The following is a 25,875-nucleotide window of genomic DNA, read 5'->3' as shown; positions in this document are numbered from 1 at the left end:
ACTCATATTGAGAGAGATTACACATCCCGAGATGAGAAGAATGATGATTTCCTCACCTTCATTTTATACATCCTGCCAAAAGACATTAATCAACCCACGTGTGAATCGAAAAACAGGAAGCTTTGACTGCCGGAGGATTTCACATCAGCACTCTTATTTTCAGCGGTGGACTGTGAGTATATAAGTGCTGCATTTAAAGGAACAGTTCACCCAAAAATGAAAAAATTCAGTCAGGATTCAATTTAATGTCTTTTCTTTGTGTACGCGGATACATTACAAACGACATGCGGTCCCTCCCAGCCTGTAGTCGCGTAATAGAAGAAAGAAAAGCACCAATAAATATCTGAAATATTTCTAAAAACAGTAACACAGGTAACATCAAAACCGACAGTTTGTGGCACAGTGTGTAAGATTCTTAGGTTAAAATCTTCAATAATTAACAAATATATTTTGTTCAGTGCCCAAGACGTGTTATGATGCAGATATATGTACGGAGGTTGGCATGCTAATCGGCTGTACCTTAATAGTAAGACAGTATACCTCAGTCAGTATACCTTTTTTCTGTCACACATGATGTGGCTGTGAATAACGTCTATTCAAATCAGTTTTGCATCTCGGTGCTTCTGGAGACTTGGATTAAGTCAGATTATCTGTATGGAGCCATATGAGTTTGTTTTTGCCTCTTATTTTTTTACATCATTAAATAAGTGCCCCTCAACTTCAGCCGCTGTGAAGCTCCATAAATGTTTTGTGAACTACGAAACTTCCTGAGTTTCCATCGGCATGAGGGTGAGAAGATAAAGACTTCTGGTGAACTGTTCCTTTAGAGAAAAATAACTACTGTGCTTTTGCTTTACTTGACAGTTAAAGTTGCTTCACAGATTAAGATTTTTGATTGCTTCCGTGTTAATGAATCGATGATGAACTTCCAATAACATGACGAATATTTGAGCACATTTTGTTGATCATAACCGTGTTCTCCTTTTTAATATGCTGGCTGTTGAGTCTGTGCTTTAGATGCATGGTATATGTGATATGCAGCAGCAGGCAGCGCAGCTCAATAGGATAAACTGCATATATCATCTATATATAGAAAAGTCCATTTGTACTGAAATCATCAGCAGCTCTGCCCCGATGAAACCTGATGCTGTGGAACCAGACTCTCTCTCCCATTTTCTTTATTTTATATGCAAATCACATAAAAGTTCACTGCGGCTGCTTACGTCGCACCGCCTACTCCCTCTCTGTTTTTCAGTACCTCCTGCCACCTGTGACGCTGGGTGTCTGGCACTAGATCCGCATACGTACACTGTATTTTGCGAGTTTGAGGCTCATAAAGCTCATCAAAATGCCTCGATTTGAAGATGCTCCTGTATGTCAGGAGTCGATGAGGTCAACAGAAAGAGGCCAGCTCTACAGAGAGACAGGATGGAGTGGAAATGGAAATTAATGAGTGAAAGAGGGAGAGAGAGAAGGAGTGCAGCTGATTGGAAATGTAGTGCAAGTAACAGTGTGGGACCAGAGGGGGACGGTCAGAGGATCATGAAGTATATTGTGCATCAAAAGAGCAAAATCGATCTCAAAGGCAAACCATGAAGGTCAGTGATATCACACTCAGTCACACAGTGTTCACGTAAATAGCAGCACTAGTCCTTCACGGCAGATGCAGAATATAAATAGCTATAGTTATAGGTCACACACTGCCCGCAACAACGAGTGAAGTTTTTATGCTGACTTCTTTCTTTCTCCAAAAGCACACTAATCAATCCCGAGCTTTTGTTTCCTCTCCGGCTCAAACTGTCGTGGTTTGGGTTTTCTGTTTCATCTACTTCCTGTTTGTTTTTGTAGATCACTCCTCGTGTGTCATGTTTTACTTTACTCTTTCTGTCTTTGTGTTTCCTCCAGCCTTTTTTAATTGCCCTGCTAGTTTATCCTGCGTCTTCTGAGTGTTTCACAGTCCTGTGTCCCCTGTGTTCGTCATGTTCCTTGTGTTCCTTGGGTTCCTGCCTGTAAACCCAGTTTGTCTGTGGCTTGTACTTTAAGTCTCAGATTATCCTCATCTTTCGGTTTTTGCTGCATTTTCCACTTTGGATTTCTGGATTTTGGACCCAGTTTTGTTATTTAGGCTCACCTTTTGTTCTTCACCCTCCTGCCTCCTCGTGTCTTACTCTTGGGTCCCTTTTTTGTTTAACATCGTAACATAAGCCCTTTTCCAGACGTGGCTGGCTAACATGCCAACTTTGTTTTTTTTATTTTCCACGTTTGCTTCTGCCCATCACCCAGTGTTTTATCTGCCTGAATGACTTGTATAAACTCTTTACAACACCAGACGTAACATGGGTAATTTGTTGGACTTCCTCACAAACAGACACCACATAGTTTTGATCGGCAGTCACACCTCCTTCACTCTAGTACTGAACACTGGAGTCCCGCAGGGTTGTGTGCTTGGACCCTTTCTTTCCACACTGTGCACCCAAGACTGCACTGCCAGACATCAAGACAGCTCTATTGTGAGGTACGCAGACAACATCACCATCATCAGCCGCATTACCAACAATGACGAGAGTTCATACAAGGAGGAAATCTAAAATCTTGCAGCGTGGTGCACAGAGAACAATCTGCTTAATGTTAGCAAAAATCAAGAAAACCACATGAGGTGTCAGCCTCTTGTCGCAAGAACCCAAAGGATACTAAAAAACAACTCCCGCCCCAGCCACGGTCTGTTTATCTCTGACAGGAGATACAGAATTATTCGCTGCTGTATCACCCGACATGTGGAGCAGCTTCTTTCCTCAGGATGTGAGACTCCTGAACTCATCATCAACAACATGAACAGTTAATTTTCGTGACTCGATTATTATTTATTCATTAGTTTGTATATTGTGGAGGTTTTTTTTGTTTGTTTAGTAAACACAACAGAAATTTAAATCATGTGTTGCATATTGACATTTAATTAATTTTGAATCTTTAATCTTTTGGTATTAACTTCGCCAACATCTTGTGCTGTAATTTAATAAACACATTTCAATCAGGTTTTAATTTCATGAGTCAAATCTAAAACATCTTTTCTCATGGTGATGAATGTTGAAAACTTTTAGTTTAATGCCTGAGCTACAGAAATAACTCACCATATTGAGTTACATGTGATCCAATAGCAACATAAAGGCAGGGAAATAATTTGCTCCTTTGCATCTGACTCATTTGCATCACTACAGTAAAGACTACAATTTACAGCAGCTGCTCCGACCATTATCTGTTTCTTCTTCTGCTTCTGCTCAAATATCTCCACTACTGCATTTTACCTCACTGCTTCTACCAGCATGTGCTGCTGGCATATTAAATTAATTTGCTCCACTTAGCTGCACATTATGTCCATTTAACCTCCAAGCATACAAGAGCAAGATGTTGTCAAAACGTTTTATTTTTGTGTATTTACTACCACTGATACTGATTATTTCTTGTTTCGTCACTAAGCTTCCATCTGAACAGTTGCTCCTCTGTACTCAGCTTTTTATGTGGTACTTTTGAGACGAGTTGGTGTTGTTATTTTGTCGGATTACATACAGATATACTCAGGAGCTGCTGTGCTTAAGTACAAGTTTGAGTACTGACTTAATTTGGCAGCAACAGCTACAAGTCACTTTGTAGATTGTTTCTTTAAAAAACTGAGGTCAAACCAGAAGTCACAGAGAGTGTGCTCAGAAAGAGGGTGGGAAAAAGACAAAGACAAGAAGTGGAAAGTAAAACATGACACCAGGATATAATCTAGTTTAAAGACAAAAAAAGGAAACAAAGAACCAAAAACCAAAACTAAAATGATAGATTAGGTTCCTGTTACTACAGCTTTTGTAGTAAAACATTTCAAATTATCTCGACTTTGAATCTGAATCTCAAATTTGTAAAAACAAAAACAGAACTCCACTCTGAACAGCTACAGAAGTGCCGCTTACTACTTAATTATCAGGAGTAAAAATAATCAAATGGCATGATTTATATATTATGATGTAAAACTCTGCAATCAATGTTTTAATGATAAAAAAAATCATCTGAATAATTTGGTTTCTTTTTGATTTTATAAGAGCATCTGACACAAAATATATATTTATTAAGACTCCAGGCAAAGCATACAGATCTGATTATCTTATGTAGAATATTCGAAGTACTTTTTATTCACATTTTTACATATTGTTATAGGAAATGCTTCATTTTTTAACAGCTAGATACATTTTAAATGCTGTTTTTACTTGTACAGGAGTATTTTTAACTGTTGTTACTCACAGACTGTTAATACATCTTCCACGGATGATATGCAACATCACGTATGCATCTATATGTGTTTATCTGTGTGTTTTTTACCCAGCTCTGACTAAACCGGGCTCTGATGTGTATGTGTGTGCGTGTGTGTGTGTGGGTGTGTAACAGGAGGATACGGGGTTGTTGTGTACATTTGTCATCACTTCCAAGAATACTTCGACAACTGCTCAAAGTGACACAGCAAGTGGGTGTGTTGTGTGTGTCCACATACAGACGAGTATATGTGTCCTGTTTATTTTTCTCTAAACATCCAACAGGTTTTTTTGTGTGTGTATGTGTGTGTAGTGCAGGCGTGGAGAGTGTGTGAGCGAGGTCAAGTGTGTGAACAAGAGGAGAGAGAGGAGGGAGGAGAGAGAGTGAGAGGAGAGAGTGTTTCTCTGAGAGTCTGTCAGAGTCTGGTGGCAGTCGGGAGGGAAAACACTAAAAAAGCTTCTTCAAGGGCCGGAGCTTTAACCTGCCTCTGATTCAGCCTCCGCTTAATTAAACATGACGTCGAGATGCTGAGGGGACGCCGTCATCCTTGATTACTGTTTTGTCATCAGAAACTCCTGAGTACACACTACTGTGCTGTGATGGGGACCGTCAGTGAGCTGTGTGCCTCCAGCTTCCAGGCATTTCTGTGTCCTTCAGTGCGACCTGGGCCACCTGCTGCAGCTACAGGTGAGTGCTTTTAAGGATTATGTTAGAAGCATTTGTAAGCTTGTGAAGGATTCTTAAGCGAGAGCTTTGTTTTGATGTGTGTGAACGTGATTTGTGTGACAGTTCTCTTTCAAAAGAAAAAGCTTCATGTATCAATTTCTGGTTTAATGTTGCTTTTGTGTGACTCTTAGAAACAACACAGACATGAGACATGAGAAGCAAGACTGGCACAAAGTACTGCTATTAGTGTTCAGTTGCCGTGGTGATTTTCTGCTCACACACACACACACAGGGAGCACTCTGGAGTGTGTGCCATGCTGTGTTTTTGACATTTCTGTGTTCATGCACACACACACACACACACACACACACACGAGTCAGGCCAACTGTGAGTGTCTCTGAGTGTGTGTTTTGCGCGAGATGGTGGGTTTTGATTTCTGAACATGACGCACACCCATCATCATCCTCTGTACCGTGATCCTCCCTCTCCTGTGGGTGCCTGGGTGACATAATCTCCATCGCTGCCCACTGCTCTCCCCTCGTGCAGGTGTGTTCGTGTCAGCGTTCATGCCGTCCTCGCACCGTGAAGGCAGCACGACGCTCACACACAGGTTATTTCCATCGTGCCGTGCAGCTTTTATGATCTTTCTTTATCTGGACTTCCCCCTGCTTTTCCTTGTGATTTCCTCTGCTCTCGTCTTTATTATGCTCATGCCTCGAGGCCTCTGCAACAGTACTTTTTTCACAGATAAACCCCCTCAGCTGCGAAGATTGACTCAATAGGCTACTGTAGATTAATTTGAAGATGCTTTATGTCTTGGTACTTTATGTTATTAGACAGTTGGTTCATTGTCTCAGTCATATCTGGTGGAGTCTTGTTATGCAGTTTTGGTTTAATGTGCCTCAATAAAATAGACGTGAATGACTTTTTATTTATGGTGAAAATAAAATTCTCTGAAAGGAGACATGTTATGCTCACTTTCAGGTTATAATTCTATTTTTATTTTTGCATTAGTATCCCCTCTCTGTCGGAATGCACTCTCTTTTTAACTGCTTTCCCTTTAAGGTCCCCCCCCGCCCCAAAATACCCAGTCTCCTCTGATTGGTCAGCTCAAACATACCTGAGCCAGCAACGCTAACAACAGCAGAGCAGCTGTGCCAAATTAATTCCTACATGCCAAACTGGCATAAATTCTGGAAATTTGTGACATAGCGATGTAGTGTGATGTCACTAAGTCACAGAGTTAAAGGTAGGACTACTGACGAGGCGTTCAGGAGCAGTGTTTTCTGTTGGAGAGAGAAGCTTCTTAAGGTGAGGACTTTGATTTTTTTTTTATTTTCACAACTTTTACATAAACATAATAGGTCTCCATTAAAGGATAATATGAGATTCATTATTTATTCATCCCCATGCTTCCCAACACAGTCGCAACATTCTCCTGAGCAACCAGAAATCTGAGAGACAACGAATCAACTGTTATTTAACATACAATTTAAAGATAAGCATCTTTAAAGGAAGCTACAGAAGCCTATTGACTCAATCTTCACAGCTGAAGGGTTTATCTGTGAAATAAACACTGTTGCAGAGGCCCCGAGGCCTGGGCATAGATAACTTCCTGTTATTCTGGACGTCACTGTCAACAGTTTTCATTGGAACTACTTTCTACCACAGAAAAAGTCTCCGTGCAAACCTTCCATAGCTTGTCGCTAACGACAAGGGGAAAAATATGTCTTTTGTCTTTTGTGCGAGCTGACCCTTTAAGCTCAATTGCTGCAGTTCTTCCCTAACCCCTCCTCAGCATATCCTGTTTTTGGTGTGTCCAAACGCTGAATAAAGCGCCAATTCAAGCGCACAGCTGCAATCCTTTACCCTCCTTTCCTCTATCCTTCCCTACATCCTCTCCTCTCCCTTCCTTCCTCACACACAGGACATCTATCTCTGATATCAAATCTGCTTCCTCAGCATTCACACCCATTTGGACAAATGTGTCTCTCCCCTTTATTACCTTGTGGTTAATTGTTTTTCTAACTTCTTGTTGAGTCTTGTATCCTTTTCCTGCTTAAATGAAGTCACTCTGCCAAACCTTTCATCACTTTATGCAGGGTGGAGTGCCAAAAAGGGGAGTATTTGCACATTTCCACGGGCCAAAAGACTTTAACACTGATTCTGTGAGCATGTAGCTACACCCATATTCAGATAGAGATACACACTATACACTAAGGCTGCTCATTTTTACTCAAACTATGTAAAATGTCAGAAAATAGTGACAATGAAAATCAGTGTTTCCCTAATCTCTTGTGACCACAACCCAAATACATTCGGTTTACTGTCAAAGGGTAGAAAACTAGCCAGTAAATATTCACATTTAAGAAGCTGGAATCAGAGACTTTGACTTTATTTTCTTAAAAAACATACTCAAAGCAATAAATCAGTTTTTTAAATTGCAAACATCTGCTGGTAAAGATGGAGAGTTGAAACATGCAGACATGTAAAGGAATTTTCTACTTCCATTTTTCTCGTCTCTCAACACTTAAAGCCTCTGAAAACAGTTTCCAACAGAGATTAGAAGTTCGCTGAAACGTCAGGAATGACAAACATTCAAAATTATGGAATTCTAGGTCAGAACGCCACAGGAGGTCTGTCCCATTAGTGGCCATCAAACTGTACAACTCCTCCCCCTACTGCAGGAGGAACATTGAAAACATTGATATCAATATCACATGCGCTAGTGCTTTAGATATCATGTGCAATATTTCTTTTTCACTTTCAACATCATTGGCAGTACGACTCTTCAGTAAAATATCCTCCTTTTATTACTTTTCACTTTCAATGTATATTATCTTTTCTAACTTAGGTTTTATTGTAGTTTATTAAATGTTAAGCTAAGATGTTAGCATTTACACCTTTTACACTTTTATATTATTATTGTGTGTTTGTTTTTTGCTCTTTAGTTGCTTTAATTTGGAGCCTTTTATCGCACAAGACTATCTATCAGGAATTATAATGTTCTACTTTATCTTATCATATCTTATTGTACCATACCATTCCGTATCGTACCGTATCATACCGTATTGTATCGTATCATCTTGTTTATCTCAAAATCAGTGATGTAATGAAACTAAAGTACATTTACTTAAGAACTGTACTTAAGTACAAATTGAGGTATTTTATTTGAGTTTTTCCATTTTCTGCAATGTAATACTTAAACTCCACTATGAGTTGTAGGCAAATGTTTCACTTCTTTACTCCACTACATTTATTTGATCACCTTAGTTACTAGTTACTTTGTAGACTGCATACTGCATCAGAGCCAAAGTGGCGCATTTGACATTTGTCGCCTAAATTATTTTATCAGCAACTGGCTTAAAAGAAAACACTGATTCTGATCAAAGAAATCTGCAAGAATCTACAAGCCGTAAATTGGTTGATCCTGTATATACATACATGTAAATGTACTGTACTTTATACACGTCAGTACATTTGTTGACAGTAATAATAAAGTAATATGCTAACTCGGTATCTTATTTTGACTTTTGGGTTCTATATATGATGAGATATTCACTTACTTCAGTGACATTTCTTATATATATTGTTATGATTATGAAATAAATGTGTCTTAAATTTCACAGCAAAAGACGATAGAGACATGACAGATATACAAATAGACAGACAGATAGATAGATAGATAGATAGATAGATGAACGATACACAGACAGATAGAGGTTTGTCTGTGCTTGGCCGCTCTCTGATTGGCTGCAGCCGTCGAAGCCACGCCTACGTCATCCTGCCCCTACACCGGCTGTCTCTCAGACAGTTGTCGTTAACTGCCAGTCTAACGGTAACACAGAGAAAATACGGACACCTTCGACCTCTAAAGTTACTTTAAAGTTAAAAAACTCCTCCGGGGCAGCGTCGACTAACAGCACCAACATGGTTCTGAAGTCTGAAGACGGAGTTGGTAAGTTGTCTGACTCGCTAGTTAACTACTGCCAGCAGGGCTAACCTAGAGGCTAACCAGGTTAGCTAGTTAGCTAGTTAGCTAACCAGCGACTAACGTAACTTAATCTAACGCTGTGTATCTGAAGTGAGCATGTACCTGCTATATCTACTAGTTTCATGTGTTTTGGCATTTAATTTCCTATCAGCGCAGCGAGAGCAACAAGTCCTCATTTGGCAGATTTGTTAAAGCTCTTAACTGGCACAAGAGATCCATTATTATTAATCTGGATTGAGGCCAGACCTCACGGGGGTCTGTGCTTATTGTGCAGCAGCTCTCGGGTCTATAAATACAATCAATGCACTCTTTAATCGGCTGGAAATGAAAGAACAGCCCTCAAACACACTGGCTTGGATGCACTCTTGCTCAGTTTCTCAACTTGTAACCAAAGTGTTAGATTCTGTCACCGATAGGATGTTGGGGACATTAACACAAAATGTCACTACACAGAAAGAAAACATGACAAAAATGAATTGTTATTGTTAATTATAGACCAGCTTCTTCTGCTCTAGTGTTTCCTCTGATAATGTGAGCCTCTCTTACAGGGTGCTTTATAATGAGGTGTCAGGTGGTGGAAGACTGTCAAAACAGATGACTAAATGCGCTTTGAAATGAGATTTTTTAAATCTGTCTGGTGGGGATAAATGTGGAGGCTCATTTCTGCCAGATGAAGAAAACAAACTGATGGAAAAAATCGAAATAATGGGATAAAAAGTCAATTATGAGATATAAAGTCATAGTTATGAGATATAAAGTCATCATGGGATGAAACAAGTCTAAATCATGGGGTATAAAGCAAGCCAAGTATGAAGTAAAACATCAGAATTAGAAGATTAAAGTCATAATTATGAGATAAAAGACATCATTATATGATAACAAGTCACAGTTATGGCATAAAAAGTCAATTATGAGTAGAAAATGATGAGATAAAATCTAAATAAACATCCATTATGAGATAAAATGTTGAAATTGTGAGATTGTCTCATAATTTTGCCTTTTTACGTCATAACTATGACCCGTCATGGGAATATATTTGTCATCAAGCTTAGTTTTCGTCTTTTTTTGTCTCTGGCGGAAATCAATCAATCAAAAATAAACCACCATAACATAAATTGTTTTTTAAGTAAGGCAGCTGCAGTCAAGGAGGAAATATCAGCACTACCTGGTAGCTTTTCACAGCTTTTTTCCACTTGACGGAGAGAGTGCCAGTTCTTTTTTTCTCAGCATACTTATAACACTGGCGGTCCATTTTGATAGCTTTTCCCCACATGAAAGGTACTTCGCTCTAAAAGACTTTTTCCATCCTGAGAGGGCAGCCGAGATTGTCAGAAATTTCCTCACTTCCTCCCTCTCTCTCTTGAGGATGTTTTTCTTTTCAGAGCACATTCTGTTTGTTGGATTTGTTTCTGCCTCCTTGTTGGACTTTTGAGCCTTTAAGGCTGCGTGAATGCGATCAGTCACCGGGGAGTTTACCATAACCGCAGGATTAAATCACTCACTTGAGCTCGTTCTACTTGGGAACATTTAAACTCACAATCGTCGCCTTGTGAACACTGAACCGGACAAATATTGCCTTGTGAAAAGGGCCAGATGCCAACCGCAAATGTTCTAGTCATAGCTAAACTGCATTGCCTTGGGTATCGGGTCAGCTGCCATGCTTAGGTTGAAAAAAAGGGAAGAACCGGTGAGGGAGCTGTTGTTGGTGTATGTGTGGGTATAAGAATGAAGACTGATTTAATTCTTCCTCAACAGAGACCTTTTGTTTTGTAATTTTAGTTGTAGTTGTTGACCGGAAATGGTGAGTCAGCCTCATGTCTCTACCTCCTTAAGAAGACATGCAAAAACTGCACCTCCCCACCTTCCCCTCTCTCTCTCGCTGAGACCGATGTCCACATGGGGGAGCCTGTGTTTGATGCTGAGCTCACTGAGGGAGGGAGGGAGGGAGGAGTCAAGATGGACAGAGGGGAGGGGGGAGAGAGATGAGAGTTCAAGGGTTTTCCCTTCACACACTCACAAACACACCCGTCCTCATCCTCATTTAGCTGCAGGCCTGCTCCCCTCCTCTCACCCCTTTGATGGAATGAGTGCTTGGGATTAAGGAGCAGGGAGGCTGGACTAGGGGACCACGGGATTGGGATTGGAGGACGTGGGCAGGACTGGATTATTGTTGTGCTGGACTGCAGGAAACAGGCTGGAATTGGTGACTAAGTTAGATGTGTGGAGCTGGACCTCCAGAGTAAGAATCAAACTACTAAAAGCTAAAGAAGTGTGTGTTTTCTGCTGCACTGTGAATACTGGGACCATTGAGACTGGTGGTGAAGTCAACTCAGCGGACAGCATCTTTCTCTGGTAGGAGAGTTGTTCAGGATTATGACACAAATGTGTAGGAGTTCTGTGCGTCATCAACTTCTGCATCCGAGCCGTTTAGCAGAAATTTATCTGAATGAGTGTGTGTGCTTGTGTATGTCGTCACGTCTTCCTCCGAGAGCTTTTGACAGCCGGAAACCCAACCAGAACACACACGCGTGGTTTTGGTGTCTTTTGCGTCTGTCAATGTGTTTTCAGAGGATGTGAGTTGTTGCATAACTTCCAAACCAGACAGACATTGGAAGTAGAAGGACAGAGAGTGAACTTCAGGCCTGGATATGTTGGTTGTCCATGTTGGTTGTCCATAGCAGCTGGTCATCAGCAGCATTGCTATGACAAGGTGTCCCGTTACTTGCCAACACAAACACATACTCCGTGACCTCGAGGCTGTGCAGAGCAGCTGACTGCATGTCAGGATATGGCCTTAAAATAATATTGAGATATTTAAGGCTTTTTAAATATATCTAGATATTTAAATTTTCTCAAAAGCATTTCATGAATGCTAGGACCGGGCGCCAAAAATGCATTTTCAACCTAATACCTCTTGATATTGCGACTATATTTTAGGTAAAAAGTATTGGTGCTTGATATTCATATAATGTCATTTTTGATAAATAATCATCAGTAACGTGGCAATAAAGTCTAAGTCGGCAAAGGCAAGTATAAGAACAAGTAAAACAGTCTGACAAGTTCAGACAGTTTCATCACTGTAGTGTAGAGCTAAATGATATATATCAAAACAATTTGGGGAAATCTATGTTATTTATACATTTGCAATCTGCTGATAAACACGGAGAAGAAGAAAAAGAAGAAGAAGAAGACAATTTTGCCTTGCCACATTATGCCCTTTCTCACCCTCAGGTTTGAATAAACTTAAGTTAAGGAGCTTCTTTTTAGAACACTACATATGTGAAATTATGCCATGACAATCAGGTAATTATCAGTTATCAGTAATGCAGCCTTTGAAACCAGGAAAATACTACATTTATGCAATGACAGGATCAAACGATATCCAAGATTTAAGATATTATATAGTCTCATATCGTAAAAACAATATCTTTAGATTAAGTGTATGTGTTGGTTTGCTTGAGAATACATGATATGATTGCTTCCTGAATCCACTTGCTCTTATGTACTCTCTTAATGAACAAACCACAGAGAGGAAGTGAGTGTGAATGCCAGTTTCGCTGCCTCTCTGCTCACAATGGCGCGTTATTCTCGTCCTCAGGTTTATAATAGGAGCTGCTCCCGGCCTACTTAAACCTTACTCTGTGGGCGACGGGTGTCTGTGTGTGATGAGTGAGCGCGTCACTTTCTGTCTGTGTGTTTGCCATATGTAAATGATACCAGTATCCAAAACTGTGGCACCAGTCAAGCCACCTTGGGCTTTGCTTCATTTGCCTTGTGTGTCCATAGTCAAAGATGTCTGCATGTCCTGATGAATGTACTTAACTCAAGGTCCTCTAATGTAGTAGCCTTTTCTGGAGCTTTCAACTGAATCAAGTTTTTTTAGTGGATGTACTTTAACAGGGTTATGATGGCATCTGTGGCTCAGTGGGTAGAGCGGGTCGTCTAGTGATCGTAAGGTCAACAGTTCGAATCCCGGCTCCCCCTAGTTGCATGTCAAAGTGTCCTTGAGCAAGATACTGAACCCCAAATTGCTCCTGATGAGCAGTTGGCCTTGCATGGCAGCCTCCGTCATCAGTATATGAATGAATGGGTGAATGTGGCATGTATTGTACAGCGCTTTGAGCTGTCGTTAGACTGGAAAAGCGCTATAAAAATGCAGACCATTTACCAAAGGATCTATTTGTAATTCCTAGCTACGCAGTCCAACCAAATGGGGGGCAGTATTTCTCTCAAGGTTTAGGCCTTTTTGCCATTTGTCTTAAATATTTCATTTGTTTCTATGACAAATCATTATTGTACGTTGTTAAAATTGTAAAGACTGAAATAATTACTACTACATATATATTTATGTACCCATATATTCACCAATGCTCTGTTGCATTCTTTTGTTACACAATAATTGCTAATAAAACTTGGAGGTATACACTGATACTAAATTCAACAGCTCATTATATTGGTGTAACAACCAATATAATGAGCCATATATGTGTATGTTTTTTTAGTCTCACAATGCAAAACTCCTCATCATGGGATGTGCAAAAGTTCACAGTGTAGAGAATATATGTCATGGGATGATGGTCAAAGATGTCAGCTGATGTATGGACACATACATCCACTGGGGGGGCTTGTTGATAAACCAGCTGCAGATGAGAATAAAGAGCAGTGTGGTATATCATCACTGCGAGTGAACTGGATTTCTGCTCCTAAAAGCAGTGGACAAAGATTTCACATCACGCTAACTGTAAAAGTTTGTGTTGTCATTAGTTACAGTAAAGATATGTCTCAATGGGGTTGGTGTGATGTGTCAACGTTAACGATTTACGTAACATGCATCGGTGTGGGGGATGTAAGCAGTGCCATGCTCGAACACTTCAAACGGAAGCATTTGGCTGAGGCTGGATTCACTATGGATCCAGCACTGTGGCGAAACGCTGCAGGTTGGTGCGACAGTGTGGGAGTGTCACTCCATGGTCCCTAAGTGTGACGTGTTGGGAACCCCCGCTGAATAGTTTGCTGAAAGAGGAAGCTGCTCTGTTGTTATCATCAGGTCTGCCAATAAAGAAAGGAAAAATGTAAACTCCATCTGGTGGGACAGATCTGTGAAAAGCTACTTCGTGGACCTTGATCAAATGCCTCAGAAGTCCATAAAATGGTCAAACAGACTTCTGTTTCACCAACTTTCTTGGTGTGGTTAGTAACTGGCAGTATTTGGATAATAAAAAGCCATGTATATAGTTGTTGTTGTTTCAGACTTTGAAACTGAGGAACTCGGCCTTGATGGCAAAGTGAACTGAAGTGTTTATTTGAATCCCTCAGCGTGACTCCTCTAATGAGGCAGACAGACAGCAGCAGCACAGCTTGATATGTCCTCTGTGCTACCTTGTTACTCGGCAAAAATTGTGAGTTTTGCTCACCTTTTTCCCCTTCTAAGGGTGTTTTTATGCCTCAGAAAGAAGACATAGCACAAGCTTTATTATGAGGCGCCTAGTGAATAGAAACAGCAATTTCCGTGCAGAGGTGTGATGTTTATCTCACATGAAATATGCAGATCAGTACAATGCTGCATTCCTTCTCTTATTACTGGAACTAAATCTTTCTGGTTCCTTTTTTTTACCCGCTCAATTTTTCTTGAGAAAAACCACAAAGTCTATTACCAACAGATCCACATTTCCCTCCCTAAGCTTATCACTCCTCTGCAGACACCATGTGTAAACTTCTGTCCTATCAGAGCACACTTTGTCGTGTCCAGTTCACTGTGAGGATGAATGTAAGGCGGCATTTGAGCTCAACATATACAGTAAGTCTAATGGGCCTTTTTAAAACTAATATTCATCTGACTTTTGATGTTTGACATTTCAGTGTTTTCACTAAGTTTGTTGAACACTTAGGTGCATGTATTTGGCGGTTGAGGCTTCCTCCCCAAAGAAAATTAGACATTTTCCAATAAAAATGTGTATTTTATTATCATTTTGGACCATTATTATATTCATGTATAAAAAATTTGAAAAGCTAGAGCAGACAAATAAACCACACACAAAAAGACAAAACTTGCTGAAGAAGTCCACTGGGGACTAATTTCAGCCATTACATCTGGGAAAAGCTATTTCATTTTTTTTTTTTTTTTTTTTTTGCTCTTCTCATTGATTTTACCCTCATTTGGTTTTAGGTGGTGCCCGGAACAGCTTGGGTGCTGCACCCAGGCCTTGTAATGGGAGGGGAAACCCTGCATTTCTTTCTAAAATGGGACAGCTACTTTTTTTTCTCTCCCACACAGCAGAACTTTTTTCCCAACAGTTCTTCTTTTACTCAACTTCTTTTGTTGTTTTCATTCGTTTAAAGTCAGATGCAAAAATCCACAAGACACTGTTCTTCATTCTTCCCTCACACTTCTTTTATCTTATTTTATTTGTTTTTGCTAAACAACTAAAGAAATTGGGCTGAATTTAGTTATTTGTTTGATAGACTTCACCATTATGACCTTTTACTTCAGTGTAGTTGGAGAAAGCCAACTTTAATTTTAATGTGTTGCATCTTTTGCCATGGACATGTAAATTGTGAAGTCAGTGCTGAGACAATGTGTTGTTTAGTCCTCATTAACACAGTTTCGATGAGCATGTTTATCTTCTCTGAAGAGTTCAGCCTCTCCGTCTCCTCCACCTACAGGTTTTCTATCGTTAAAGAGACGCTGTTTCTACTGAAATGTCGAAAAGAAGTTGCTAGAAAAACAATTTGTGTGCAGTTATTCAAGTTTTGGCCTCTGGGATTTTGGTCAGAAGAAGTCTGTTGATAGATTTTTGTAAAAGAAAACACACTGTGTGTGTGCGTGTTTGTGTGTGTGTATAAAACAAAGGGGCTTGATTTCATCCTCCACATTGGGGTTTGGATGTGGGGAGAGGGTAATTTAATGGATCAAAGATTGTGTTGCTATAGTGACCCAGAGCCGTGGGACTCTCAGGTCTCTTTTCTTCCTTTGAACACGTGTGTGTGTGTGTATTTACAGTATATTTTGTGTGCGTGTGTGTGTGAGAGAGAGAGAATATATTTTATCTTTGTATCTGAGTGCTTCATGTACTTCTCTCTTCAGTGCCTGATGACCTGAGTCCAGAGGAGAGACAGGAGCTGGAAAGCATCCGCCGCAGAAAACAAGAGCTACTGCACGACATACAAGTAAAGTCACGCACTCACACAGACACACATTTTTCACACATTTACTCCGTTAATCAATTTGTTAAACTTTAAACAAGCTGATTTCATCCTGGCCCCATTGGACAGTGTGTTTTTCTAAACAGAGAAATGAAAGGGAGTTTGTTTTTGTCTCTCCTTTTTCCTTCACTGCAAAATTTCTCTGTTGGAGACAAATCAAAGTCACTGTGTTTGTTTAGTTTATAATTCCCTCTTTGTGTTTCCCCCGGACATTTTGTCACTGTTGAGTAGCAGTGGAAGTAATCAAAGAGGGAATTGTGACTAAAAACACCAACTGAAGTCTAAAAGGCATAACCTCTTTCAGTGTTCATCCTCTGAACTATTAACATTATTTCAGGGACTTGCAGGAGTCACAAACTCCCTCAGTCCTTTGTTTGCTTTTTTGTCTGCACATTGTTCAGGTTGTTCTTTCTTCTCTCACTGTCCTTGAGTAGATGTGTACCTCCATGTCTAGACCAGCGAGCCTGGGGAGGTGTATGTGTGTGTAGATATGTGTGGGTGGAGGGTGGGTGGGGGTGGAGGCATATGACCACCGGAGCGTTACTGTATGCGTTCACGATAGCTGATCCTCTTTGTGTGGGGTGTATGTGTACGAGGGGGGTGGACGTCGTGTATGTGTGTGTCCTCTAGCTCTCTGTGCCCGGGGGGGACAGCCTCCTCCCCCCAACCCTCCCCAACAACCTTAAATAAATTAGCGGGACTGTCTGTGTCAGCTCTTTAACTGGGTACATTTGCTTTATATTGTGAGGGGAAGTCTGGTGTTATCACCATCAAGAATTCTCGATCACCAATACAAGACAAATGTTAAAGGAACACATTTGTCTTGTATTGGTGACTAATATCACCCACCTCCAATATGGTGGAGTTTCAGGCGCTACAATGAATCAATTAATTGACTAGAGAGAAAAAATGAGTCAGCTTATTTGATTATGGATTTCTTTTTTTTTTTTTTTTTTAATATATATATATATGGAAGTCATTTTTAAAGTGAAGATACCCCAAATTCCCCAATCTCAATGTGTCAGTTGTGAAGATGTTCTGCTTTTTCTTTGCACTGTTGGTAGAGCAAGCTGAAGCTGCTGACATAAACATGAGCTTGTGATGAAACTTGTGATGTAAAAGATCAACCAAAAGACCAAAAATCTAAAAGATGAATCAAGGTAGTAATTGCCAGATTCATGGATAATGTAAATAATTGTTGCTGAGTAACTCAAGCTCGCCATTCTCCATCTCCTTCTCTCTCATGTCATCCCTAGTAGGAGGAAGTAGGACCAAATATTTTGTTAAATAATCAAGTGTATCTAAATATAAGTGCTGTATATAATATAGGCCAACTTTAACCAGTCATTTAAACTTCTGCTCATCTGAAAACAAGTCTGGTTTCACTGGTAAGTGCCACTTGATTGTTCAGATTAAGTGCCAAGAAATGATTCATTCATTTAGTTGATAGTTGCTGAATGATAAAGTAGAATTAATACCGTATATTAATAATTATTCATCCACAGTTTTCTTTCCTTCAGCCTTAGTGCACCCTGTAGAATCTCTGTGTTAATATATAATGCTGAGTGAAATAAAAACAGTACATATTGAATAACTAAACTGTCTTCATTCTTAATCAGTCAGATTACCCAGAAAGTTTCATAAGGCATTCAGATTTGATCAAATGCTACAATGAACCCAATCCCTCGTCCTCAATGAGCAAGGTGGACATCCAAAAACACACATTCACACAAAGAGAAACACAAACATGGCCTCCGGGCAGCGACGCTGTGCGAATAGATTGATGGAGTTTATTACCGAGGTCGACTCTCGTTCGGCGTTTCTCTACTCTTAGCTCCGCCCTGTCTTGCCCTCAGGGGCTGATGGGTAATGAGCCATGAAATATTCCAATAATGGAGACAGAGGACGCTGTTCGTTTATGAGGGGGTGTAACCATGGTAACACACGGAGGAATCCAGACATGTGAAGTTATTTACCTTTTTTTTTCACACACTCGGAGAGCTACAGATGATTGTAGCACTAATCTGAGTCAGCGACCTTGTCCGCTTCTCTTTCTCCTCCATAATTATCTCCGTTCATTATCTTTTCTGCTGCCCTCAGTGCTTCTCCATCTGTCTCCCTCCTCTCTTCTTTCCTCCCATAACCTCTGAGCGGCTCCGCTAAGCCCGTCTTTGATCCTGCATATTCCCGCCTGTCTCCCTCCAGGGTGACTCTGAAACAGACCCGGGAGGGAGGGAGGGAGGGGTGTGCTGATAAATCTGGGTCAGCACAGGGGAACGGTGGTCGACTCTGACCCCAGAACAGGTGCTACAGCTCCCAGAGAGGATTTTCTACAGAGGGTGGCTGTTCCACATAACTCCTGCCGAGAGGAAGAATGAGTCTGTCTGAGAGAGAGAGTGAATCACGTCTGCACTTATAGGGCTTTCTTTCTGGGTCATCTCCTCAGTTAGAGTTTGTCTGAATGTGTTGGTCAGTGAAATGTAGCTGGAAGAGAAGACTGTGTGTGATGTATTGTGCTGTCAGTGAGATTAAAGCATCTCCACAAGGGTCACCCAAACATCTCACAAGTACCGAATATCTGTTGTCCTCTTCCTCTCTCTGTGTCTGTCTGTCTGCTCTCAGAGGCTGAAGGATGAGATAGCAGAGGTGACCAATGAGATTGAAAGCCTGGGTCTGACTGAAGAGAGGTAAAGTGTCTCTCAACCTCATCTTCTGTGCCTGTGTGGGAAGCTGTGGTCCACTCAGCCTTTGTTTTAATGGAAATGTATTCATGGGGAAAGAAAAATGACCAGAAAAAACATATTCATATTTGAAAGACATTCAGAACGGAGTCCAGTGCAACTAAAAATACTTTCCATTACTGATCAATCTTTTGAATATGTTGTCCAATGATCATAGAGATAAAGAACGCCCATCACATTTTCCTCAAAGGTCCTCAAATAGCTTGTGTTGTCTGAAAAATAATTCAATACCTAAAGATATTCAGTCGTAAGTACTCTTCACACAACATTGCTACTATTTTGATAAGCGATTTTTCATTTGATAAAAAAATAAAAAGAAGTAAAGAAAGCATTTTCTGTTTTTTTCTTACAACTCTATGACAGTAAATCGAATATATTTTTGTTGTGGACAAAACAAGACATTTTTCACCATATTCTGACATGTTATAGACCGAACAACTAATTCATTAATCAAGAAAACAATCAACAGATTAATCAGCGATTACTTTTTCCAAGCCTCAATTGAAAGTTTCATCTCCTTCAGCTGAAGACGGCTGTGGGGTGTGACTTGATTGGTAAAGGTCGAGTTTAAAGCCAGAGAGGCTGTAAATGTATTTTCAGTAGATCAACAAATCTGACAATCAGCACATGTTTCAGCAGTAGTGGATATCATGGTGATAGAGCCCAATGTTTGATAACCACATTTGATGAATCATTGTAAATAATGTGTTTAAAGGTGGATACATAGAAATCAGAATGTTTTTCTTTCTCATATATTGGTAATGCGTGTTACCCATATGTGTCAGTCAGTTTCAAGATTTGACACGCAGACTTTGCAGTCATTTATTCAGCTTCTGTTCTGTGTCATCTGTATTTAGGAAAAGCATGCAGAGGAATAAACAGATGGCCATGGGCCGGAAGAAGTTCAACATGGACCCCAAGAAGGTGAGAATAACGGATCAGTGTAAGCCTGCAGCTAATGACTATTTTAATTGTTGATGAATCTGCTGATTATGTCTCGATGAATCAGGTTATTTTCTATAAAACCTCAGAAAACAATAAAAAGTCCAAGGTTACGTCTTTTGTCCTACCTAATACCCAAAGATATTCAGTTTACTATTATAATACAACAGCAAAAGAAACAAATGAACATATAGAAGAAAATGCAACCAGAGAATTTAGTTTTATGTTCCTAAAGCCGACTAAAAATGATTGATTGTGGTTGCAGGGGAAAATAACATCCGAACTAAATTAACTGTTCCATCTCTTTGTGTGTTTGGTATTAACCCTGAGAAAACGGCAGATACACGGTCTCAGCGGACTGTGGTGCTGATCGGCTGTGTTAACAGGATGCAGAGTTACTGTTAGACAATGGAAAGTGGTCACACCCTCATTTTTTTGAGCACTGGATTGAACTAATGTCCTATACAGCAGTTTACGAGTCCTGTTCAGACTCTCAGGACTCCAGGACTTGTTCTTGAAAACATGGAGCCCTTTCCTGGGCTGCATCAATGAGGGTCAATGTCCAAGAACTGATTTCAAAGCAAGCATAGCAAATGCCAACTGATAAACCCCACTGTTTAATTATTTATTAGGATTAGTTTTTAACTTGCGCTGATAAATCAACTTTTTGCTACTGCACTGTTGGTTATCGTGAATGTTTGTATCATTTATTTAGTTTTGATTGTATTTGTGTTTTTAACGTTCAGCCTGAGTTGTGTGTTGTGATTTTCTCTCCCAGGGGATTCGCTTCTTGATCGACAGCTCTCTCCTGAAAAACACCAGTGATGACATCGCCAAGTTTCTCTACAAGGGGGAGGGGCTTAATAAAACAGCCATTGGCGACTACCTTGGGGAGAGGTGAGTGACAAAATGATTTCGGTGAAAAAGGTCCATCTCTTATCAGCAATAATAACACATCCAAGCGACCCTTTCTTTGAAAGGAGGATAATCCTAATATTTTTTCCATTGAGGACAAATCAGGTCTTATTTATATATAATCTTATTTATATATATGAGCTTATGGTGCATTATCAGTTCATCCATTCAGATCATCTGTTTTCATCTGATTCATCACATCTCATCCAACTCTGTTAGCTGCCAACTCAGAGAGCTAAACAGAGCTGCCGCACTTCTTGATCCTGTTCTCGTTGTGTTTACTCCCCCCTCTGTGGGTGTGTGTGTGTGGTGCAGAGATGACTTCAACATCGCGGTGCTGCACGCCTTCCTGGAGTTACACGAGTTCACAGACCTGAACCTGGTTCAGGCTCTCAGGCAGTTCCTTTGGAGCTTCAGGCTGCCCGGTGAGGCCCAGAAGATTGACCGCATGATGGAGGCGTTTGCCCAGAGATACTGTCGATGCAACCCTGGAGTGTTTCAGAGCACAGGTACAAACACGATTATGTGTTCGGGAAAGAGGAGGAGATGCCAGAAGTGTAGAGGAAATAGTTTACATCACAGTTTCTTTTTCAAGTATATAAAAATGCAGAATTTATGACACACAGCATGTATTTCTGGTCTCATATTGTGATGTAGGGATCTAAAAAAATGTTCAGACTCAATAACAAAAACACACCACAGTCAATTCTATCTCCTGCTATTTGAAAATCTGAATTTTTAGCCGTTAGAATACACAACATCAAATCACTGAAATTGAGAAACTGAGTGGAATTATTTCCTTTAAGAAATCTCAAACTAATTATCTTCTTGGTGTTTTTGTCTCGTTTTTACAGATACGTGTTACGTGTTGTCGTTCGCTGTGATCATGTTGAACACCAGTCTACACAACCCCAACGTGAAGGACAAACCGACGGTTCAGAGATTCACAGCGATGAACAGAGGCATCAACGATGGAGGAGACCTGCCGGAGGACCTGCTCAGGGTGGGAGGAGTTTACTTTCCTAAAACAACTCAAAGTTTCAATTAATGCAACAAACCGCTCAAATCACATCTCTCTATATATGAACAAAAGAAACAGCTGTAAAAGTGTTTGTTCATGAATCCAGGCTTTTCAAAATAAAATTTTGCAAAACTCAACAGTCACTAAAATGATCCTGAGTTGCAAAAACAGTCTCTGCTTTTCTATTTTTTTCAAACATGACTCCTGTATTCGTGCAAGCCAATAACTCAGCATGTCATCCTGTTCATCTGTAGAATCTGTACGACAGCATCAAGAACGAACCCTTCAAGATCCCAGAGGACGACGGGAACGACCTCACACACACCTTCTTCAACCCCGACAGAGAAGGATGGCTGCTCAAACTCGGTACGCTCAGCCTCACGGTGTCAGATAGTTCAACCTGTTGTTAGAGGGCCCTCTAGTGGACTGGATGTGTAATAGCACCTTAACCACAAAGAACAGAATTTTATTTTTGTGTAATTCTCCTTTGTTGACATTCTTCTCGTTTGTGTTTCATGGTTTTTGACTCCAGGAGGTATGTACCCACCTCGCACTCCCCATCTTTAATGCACTGCTTTGCTTCTGAGCTGCAACCCCCCACCTCCCTACATCTCCCTGCCTTTTGACTCCCACTGGCTGTGTGCATTTACCTTCACATCAGATTATTTCATTCAGAATAAAGACTTCCTTCACCCTGCGCTGTACGCTGTTTAGCTCTCGATGTGAGTAAAATGAAGCAGCTTCACATCAGATTCTAACCGCTGGACAAGTTTTAACCTCAGCTTGCGTCTTTGCAATCAGTAGGCTCCATTTAACCTGCTGGTTTGTGCCGTCAGTGTGCTTTAGAGTGCTGCTGCTGTCGTCACATCAAGTCCAAAGTTTTCCATCTTTACTGGAGTCGTAGCTCACCTGTGATCTCTCCTCAGGAGGACGAGTGAAGACCTGGAAGAGACGCTGGTTCATTCTCACAGATAACTGCCTCTACTACTTTGAATACACAACTGTAAGTACTTCCCGTTTGGCTATAATGCAGCGTAAGAGAAGAAGATGCGTGCTAAATTGTGTCCCTAGGTTTAAGTCAGCACTCGTGTTTTTTCTGTCTTTTCAAGGATAAGGAACCCAGAGGAATCATTCCACTGGAAAATCTGAGTATCAGAGAAGTCGATGACTCCAAGAAACCAGTAAACTCATTCTTCTTTCTGCCACGTTTTGTCGAGAAGTTGACTCATTTCTGTGGTTTTCTCTTTTTAACTTAATGTCATGTCAGAAAGGAGGGATGGAAATGACAGATTTTGATAAATATATCCAAACTTTTCATGACTACCGTAAAACAAGAATTTTCTGGATGGAAAAAAACATCAAAAACTACAATAAAACTAAATGATGAACCCAATATAAAAAAAAAAACCAGCACAAAACAAGAATAAGATTGTTAGAAAAGTGTATTAATATCACATTTTCCAAAACTACATTAAAAGAATAACCAGTTACGTTTTAAACAAGATACAACTGGATGGGAAAAAACTAAACAAACAAATATCAGGACTGTCTAAAAATACCATAAACAAGAATTAGCTAGATGGGAAAAATATATAAATCTCTCCAAAAGGTTAGAAGATAAAATACTAAATCTGGTGTTACTGTTTGTATCTTGGACCTACTGCAGCTGCTTCCATAAAACCACTTATTCATTTTCTAATCATAAACACATCCATCGTAGCAGAAACAGTGCAGTTGTTTGATGATTTGTTCCTGGAGTCTCTTTTATCATCAGGAAATCTTTTTATTCCCTGCAGACCTGAGACACAGCGAGATTTATTTGTATCTTATGCAATTTTCAGATGTTTCCTGTTGACACAAACCTCCTGACTCACCCTGTTTGTTTGTTCCCTCTCTCAGAACTGCTTCGAGCTCTACATCCCCGACCACAAAGATCAGGTGATCAAGGCCTGCAAGACGGAGGCAGACGGCCGCGTCGTCGAGGGAAACCACACCTTTTACAGAATCTCTGCCCCGACCGCAGAGGAGAAGGACGAATGGATCAGCAGCATCAAGTGAGCCACGTTTACACTCTGATGATGATGATTTCCTGGAAGTCTGTGTTATCTAACCCTCCTTCATCTTCCTCCTGCAGAGCTGCCATCAGTAAAGACCCGTTCTACGAGATGCTGGCTGCTCGGAAGAAGAAGGTGTCGTCTCTGAAGGGGCTGTAGAGGATTAAACAAGCTTTGACTTTATGACTGGACCTGATGCTCGTGGACCTGCCACGCTTTTCACAGAAGCCCCTCCTCCGTCCTCCTCAGACTTCAGGTGTGACCTTCTGTTGAAGGCTTCATTTCCCATCCAGAGATGAAACGATTGTGTCTTTTTATCTTCAAAACATCTCCCTCTGAACACTGTACTCCTGCAGCACTGTGTCGATGACGTGTCCGATTCACTTCAGAGACTCAATGAGTTACAGCTGATGAATGAATCACATTGTACATTAATGTGATTCAGAGCCTAAAATACTTCAGTTTACAAGCAATCGGTTGGTTTTCCAGACGTGGATTAAACCTCAATAATCGGCTGAAACACTTACGAAGATATCAACTGGAAAAAATAAAGTTGGGGACCGATCATGTTTTGGATGCTGGACTTCATCGTTTTCTCTGATTTTACATAAAATGCTTTTTTTTTTCTAAGCCTGTTTTCTTACTGCTGTCGGTCCTTCGTCAAAGCACTGTTAATGAAAATTAAGGTAAAGGCTTAATAGCTAAATATTTATTTATCCAGATTTCTTGTAATTTATTGTTCTAAGTTTTGTCTCATTAAAAGTTTGCAAATCAATATTTAACTATGTGTACGTTTTTCATTTTACTTTTATCAAGAAAACTAAAGTGTAGCAGCGTCTTAACCAGGAAAATTAGTTAAACGATTAGTCGATCAAATTATAATTTTTTTTAAAAACTGGAAGAAAGCTCAGGAAGAGCAGCAGAGAACAGATTCCTCTTACTCTTTTTTGAGGGACAGACATGCAATAGATGTCAGAGTGGACAAACATTAATATCTGTCAACTTTAGTCATTTTTAAGCAAAAATATCAAACATTTGTTGGTTCCAATCTGCACTTCAAGCGATAATAAAATAATTGTTGGTTGCAGCCCTGATAGAAAGTATGAACTGAAAATGTTCAACGTGATTGTCAAACTAGTTTTGTTTTGTTCAAGCAACTTTATACCAATTGAACCGAATAATAACCACAGAATTCAGAAGAACTCAACGGACTGAAAACACATGACAGTGAAGTGTAACGGTGTCGCTACAACTACCAGAGCATTGAAGCATCAGGATCTTTTGACACAGTGTTGATGAAACCGTCTGTGACCCGGGTATCAAAAACAGATTCAGTCACACAGTCAACATTTTCATCTCTTGCTCCTCATTTCTAAATCTAATCCTTTGTTTGGTGAAGCGATCACCCCATTGTCAGATCTTTAATTCGGTACTTTACGAAGGAGAATAATAGCTTCAGTGTTCAGATTGAGCAGGAAGAGTCGCGGCCCAGTCAAGACTTGTGTGTGATTTCAACAGAGTTTGAAGCATAATTTCAAAGGAACGCAGACGTAATCAACAGGCTGACGTATTGCAAATCTGTATAAAAACATTCAGGGAAAGATTAAAAGCTTGATAAACCCACTGTGCACTACCAGCTCTGCACCAAACAGCAGACAGTTAACGACTCCCTGATGAACATAGTGGAGCTTTTAGCAGCTACAGCGCCAGATATTCCCCTCAGGAGTTGGTGGAGACCAAAAATGAAGCTAAAAGAGAGTTAATATTGGTTAAATTCACCAGGTGCACAGAAACGAGACTCTAAATGAATGATTATGTCGCTCCGTAGCTGCTGGATGTGTAAATAGTACACTGTAAAGGAAACCATGTGTTGATGTCGTGTATCTGTTGTCCTGAAAGAAAATAAATAATAATAATAATAATAATAATAATAATAATAATTCTGTAATTGCACAATTTAAGTAAGTATAGGTCTAGTCGTTGTTGGACATTAACGTTACAAATTATATCTATAACTTAGACCATTTAGTATTTCCTTAAACATGCAATAA

At 40.2% G+C, this 25,875-nt stretch overlaps 1 protein-coding gene across 6 annotated transcripts; it reads left to right on the top strand.

The window, feature by feature from the left end:
• Positions 1 to 1,577: 1,577 nt before the first annotated feature.
• Positions 1,578 to 24,606, top strand: LOC115571223 (cytohesin-1-like). Of its 6 annotated transcripts, XM_030400463.1 has the most exons (13): positions 1,578 to 1,598; positions 4,857 to 4,974; positions 16,033 to 16,115; positions 18,774 to 18,838; positions 19,750 to 19,816; positions 20,613 to 20,731; positions 21,065 to 21,258; positions 21,604 to 21,752; positions 22,025 to 22,137; positions 22,695 to 22,773; positions 22,880 to 22,951; positions 23,670 to 23,824; positions 23,905 to 24,606. In XM_030400463.1, exons 1-13 carry the CDS (start codon positions 1,593 to 1,595, stop codon positions 23,981 to 23,983), a joined length of 1,299 nt encoding a protein of 432 aa, XP_030256323.1. In that variant the 5' UTR covers positions 1,578 to 1,592; the 3' UTR covers positions 23,984 to 24,606. The 6 variants fall into 6 exon arrangements, with proteins under 6 accessions (XP_030256323.1, XP_030256322.1, XP_030256324.1 ...); XM_030400462.1 differs by lacking the exon at positions 1,578 to 1,598 and having other exon boundaries at positions 22,025 to 22,136; positions 22,697 to 22,773; XM_030400464.1 differs by lacking the exons at positions 1,578 to 1,598; positions 4,857 to 4,974 and adding an exon at positions 8,768 to 8,912 and having other exon boundaries at positions 22,025 to 22,136; positions 22,697 to 22,773.
• The last annotated feature ends 1,269 nt before the right edge of the window (positions 24,607 to 25,875 follow it).

This window comes from Sparus aurata, chromosome 20, assembly GCF_900880675.1.
Source record: "Sparus aurata chromosome 20, fSpaAur1.1, whole genome shotgun sequence".
NCBI classification, from domain to species: domain Eukaryota; kingdom Metazoa; phylum Chordata; class Actinopteri; order Spariformes; family Sparidae; genus Sparus; species Sparus aurata.
Note: the sequence above shows the minus strand (reverse complement) of the source record. Positions and strands in the feature narration are given on the sequence as shown.

Coding starts and splice junctions, on each gene's coding strand:
- LOC115571223 (XM_030400463.1), top strand. Junction 16,116..18,773: donor AGCTACTGCACGACATACAA/GTAAAGTCACGC, acceptor GTCTGCTCTCAG/AGGCTGAAGGATGAGATAGC. Junction 23,825..23,904: donor GAATGGATCAGCAGCATCAA/GTGAGCCACGTT, acceptor TTCCTCCTGCAG/AGCTGCCATCAGTAAAGACC.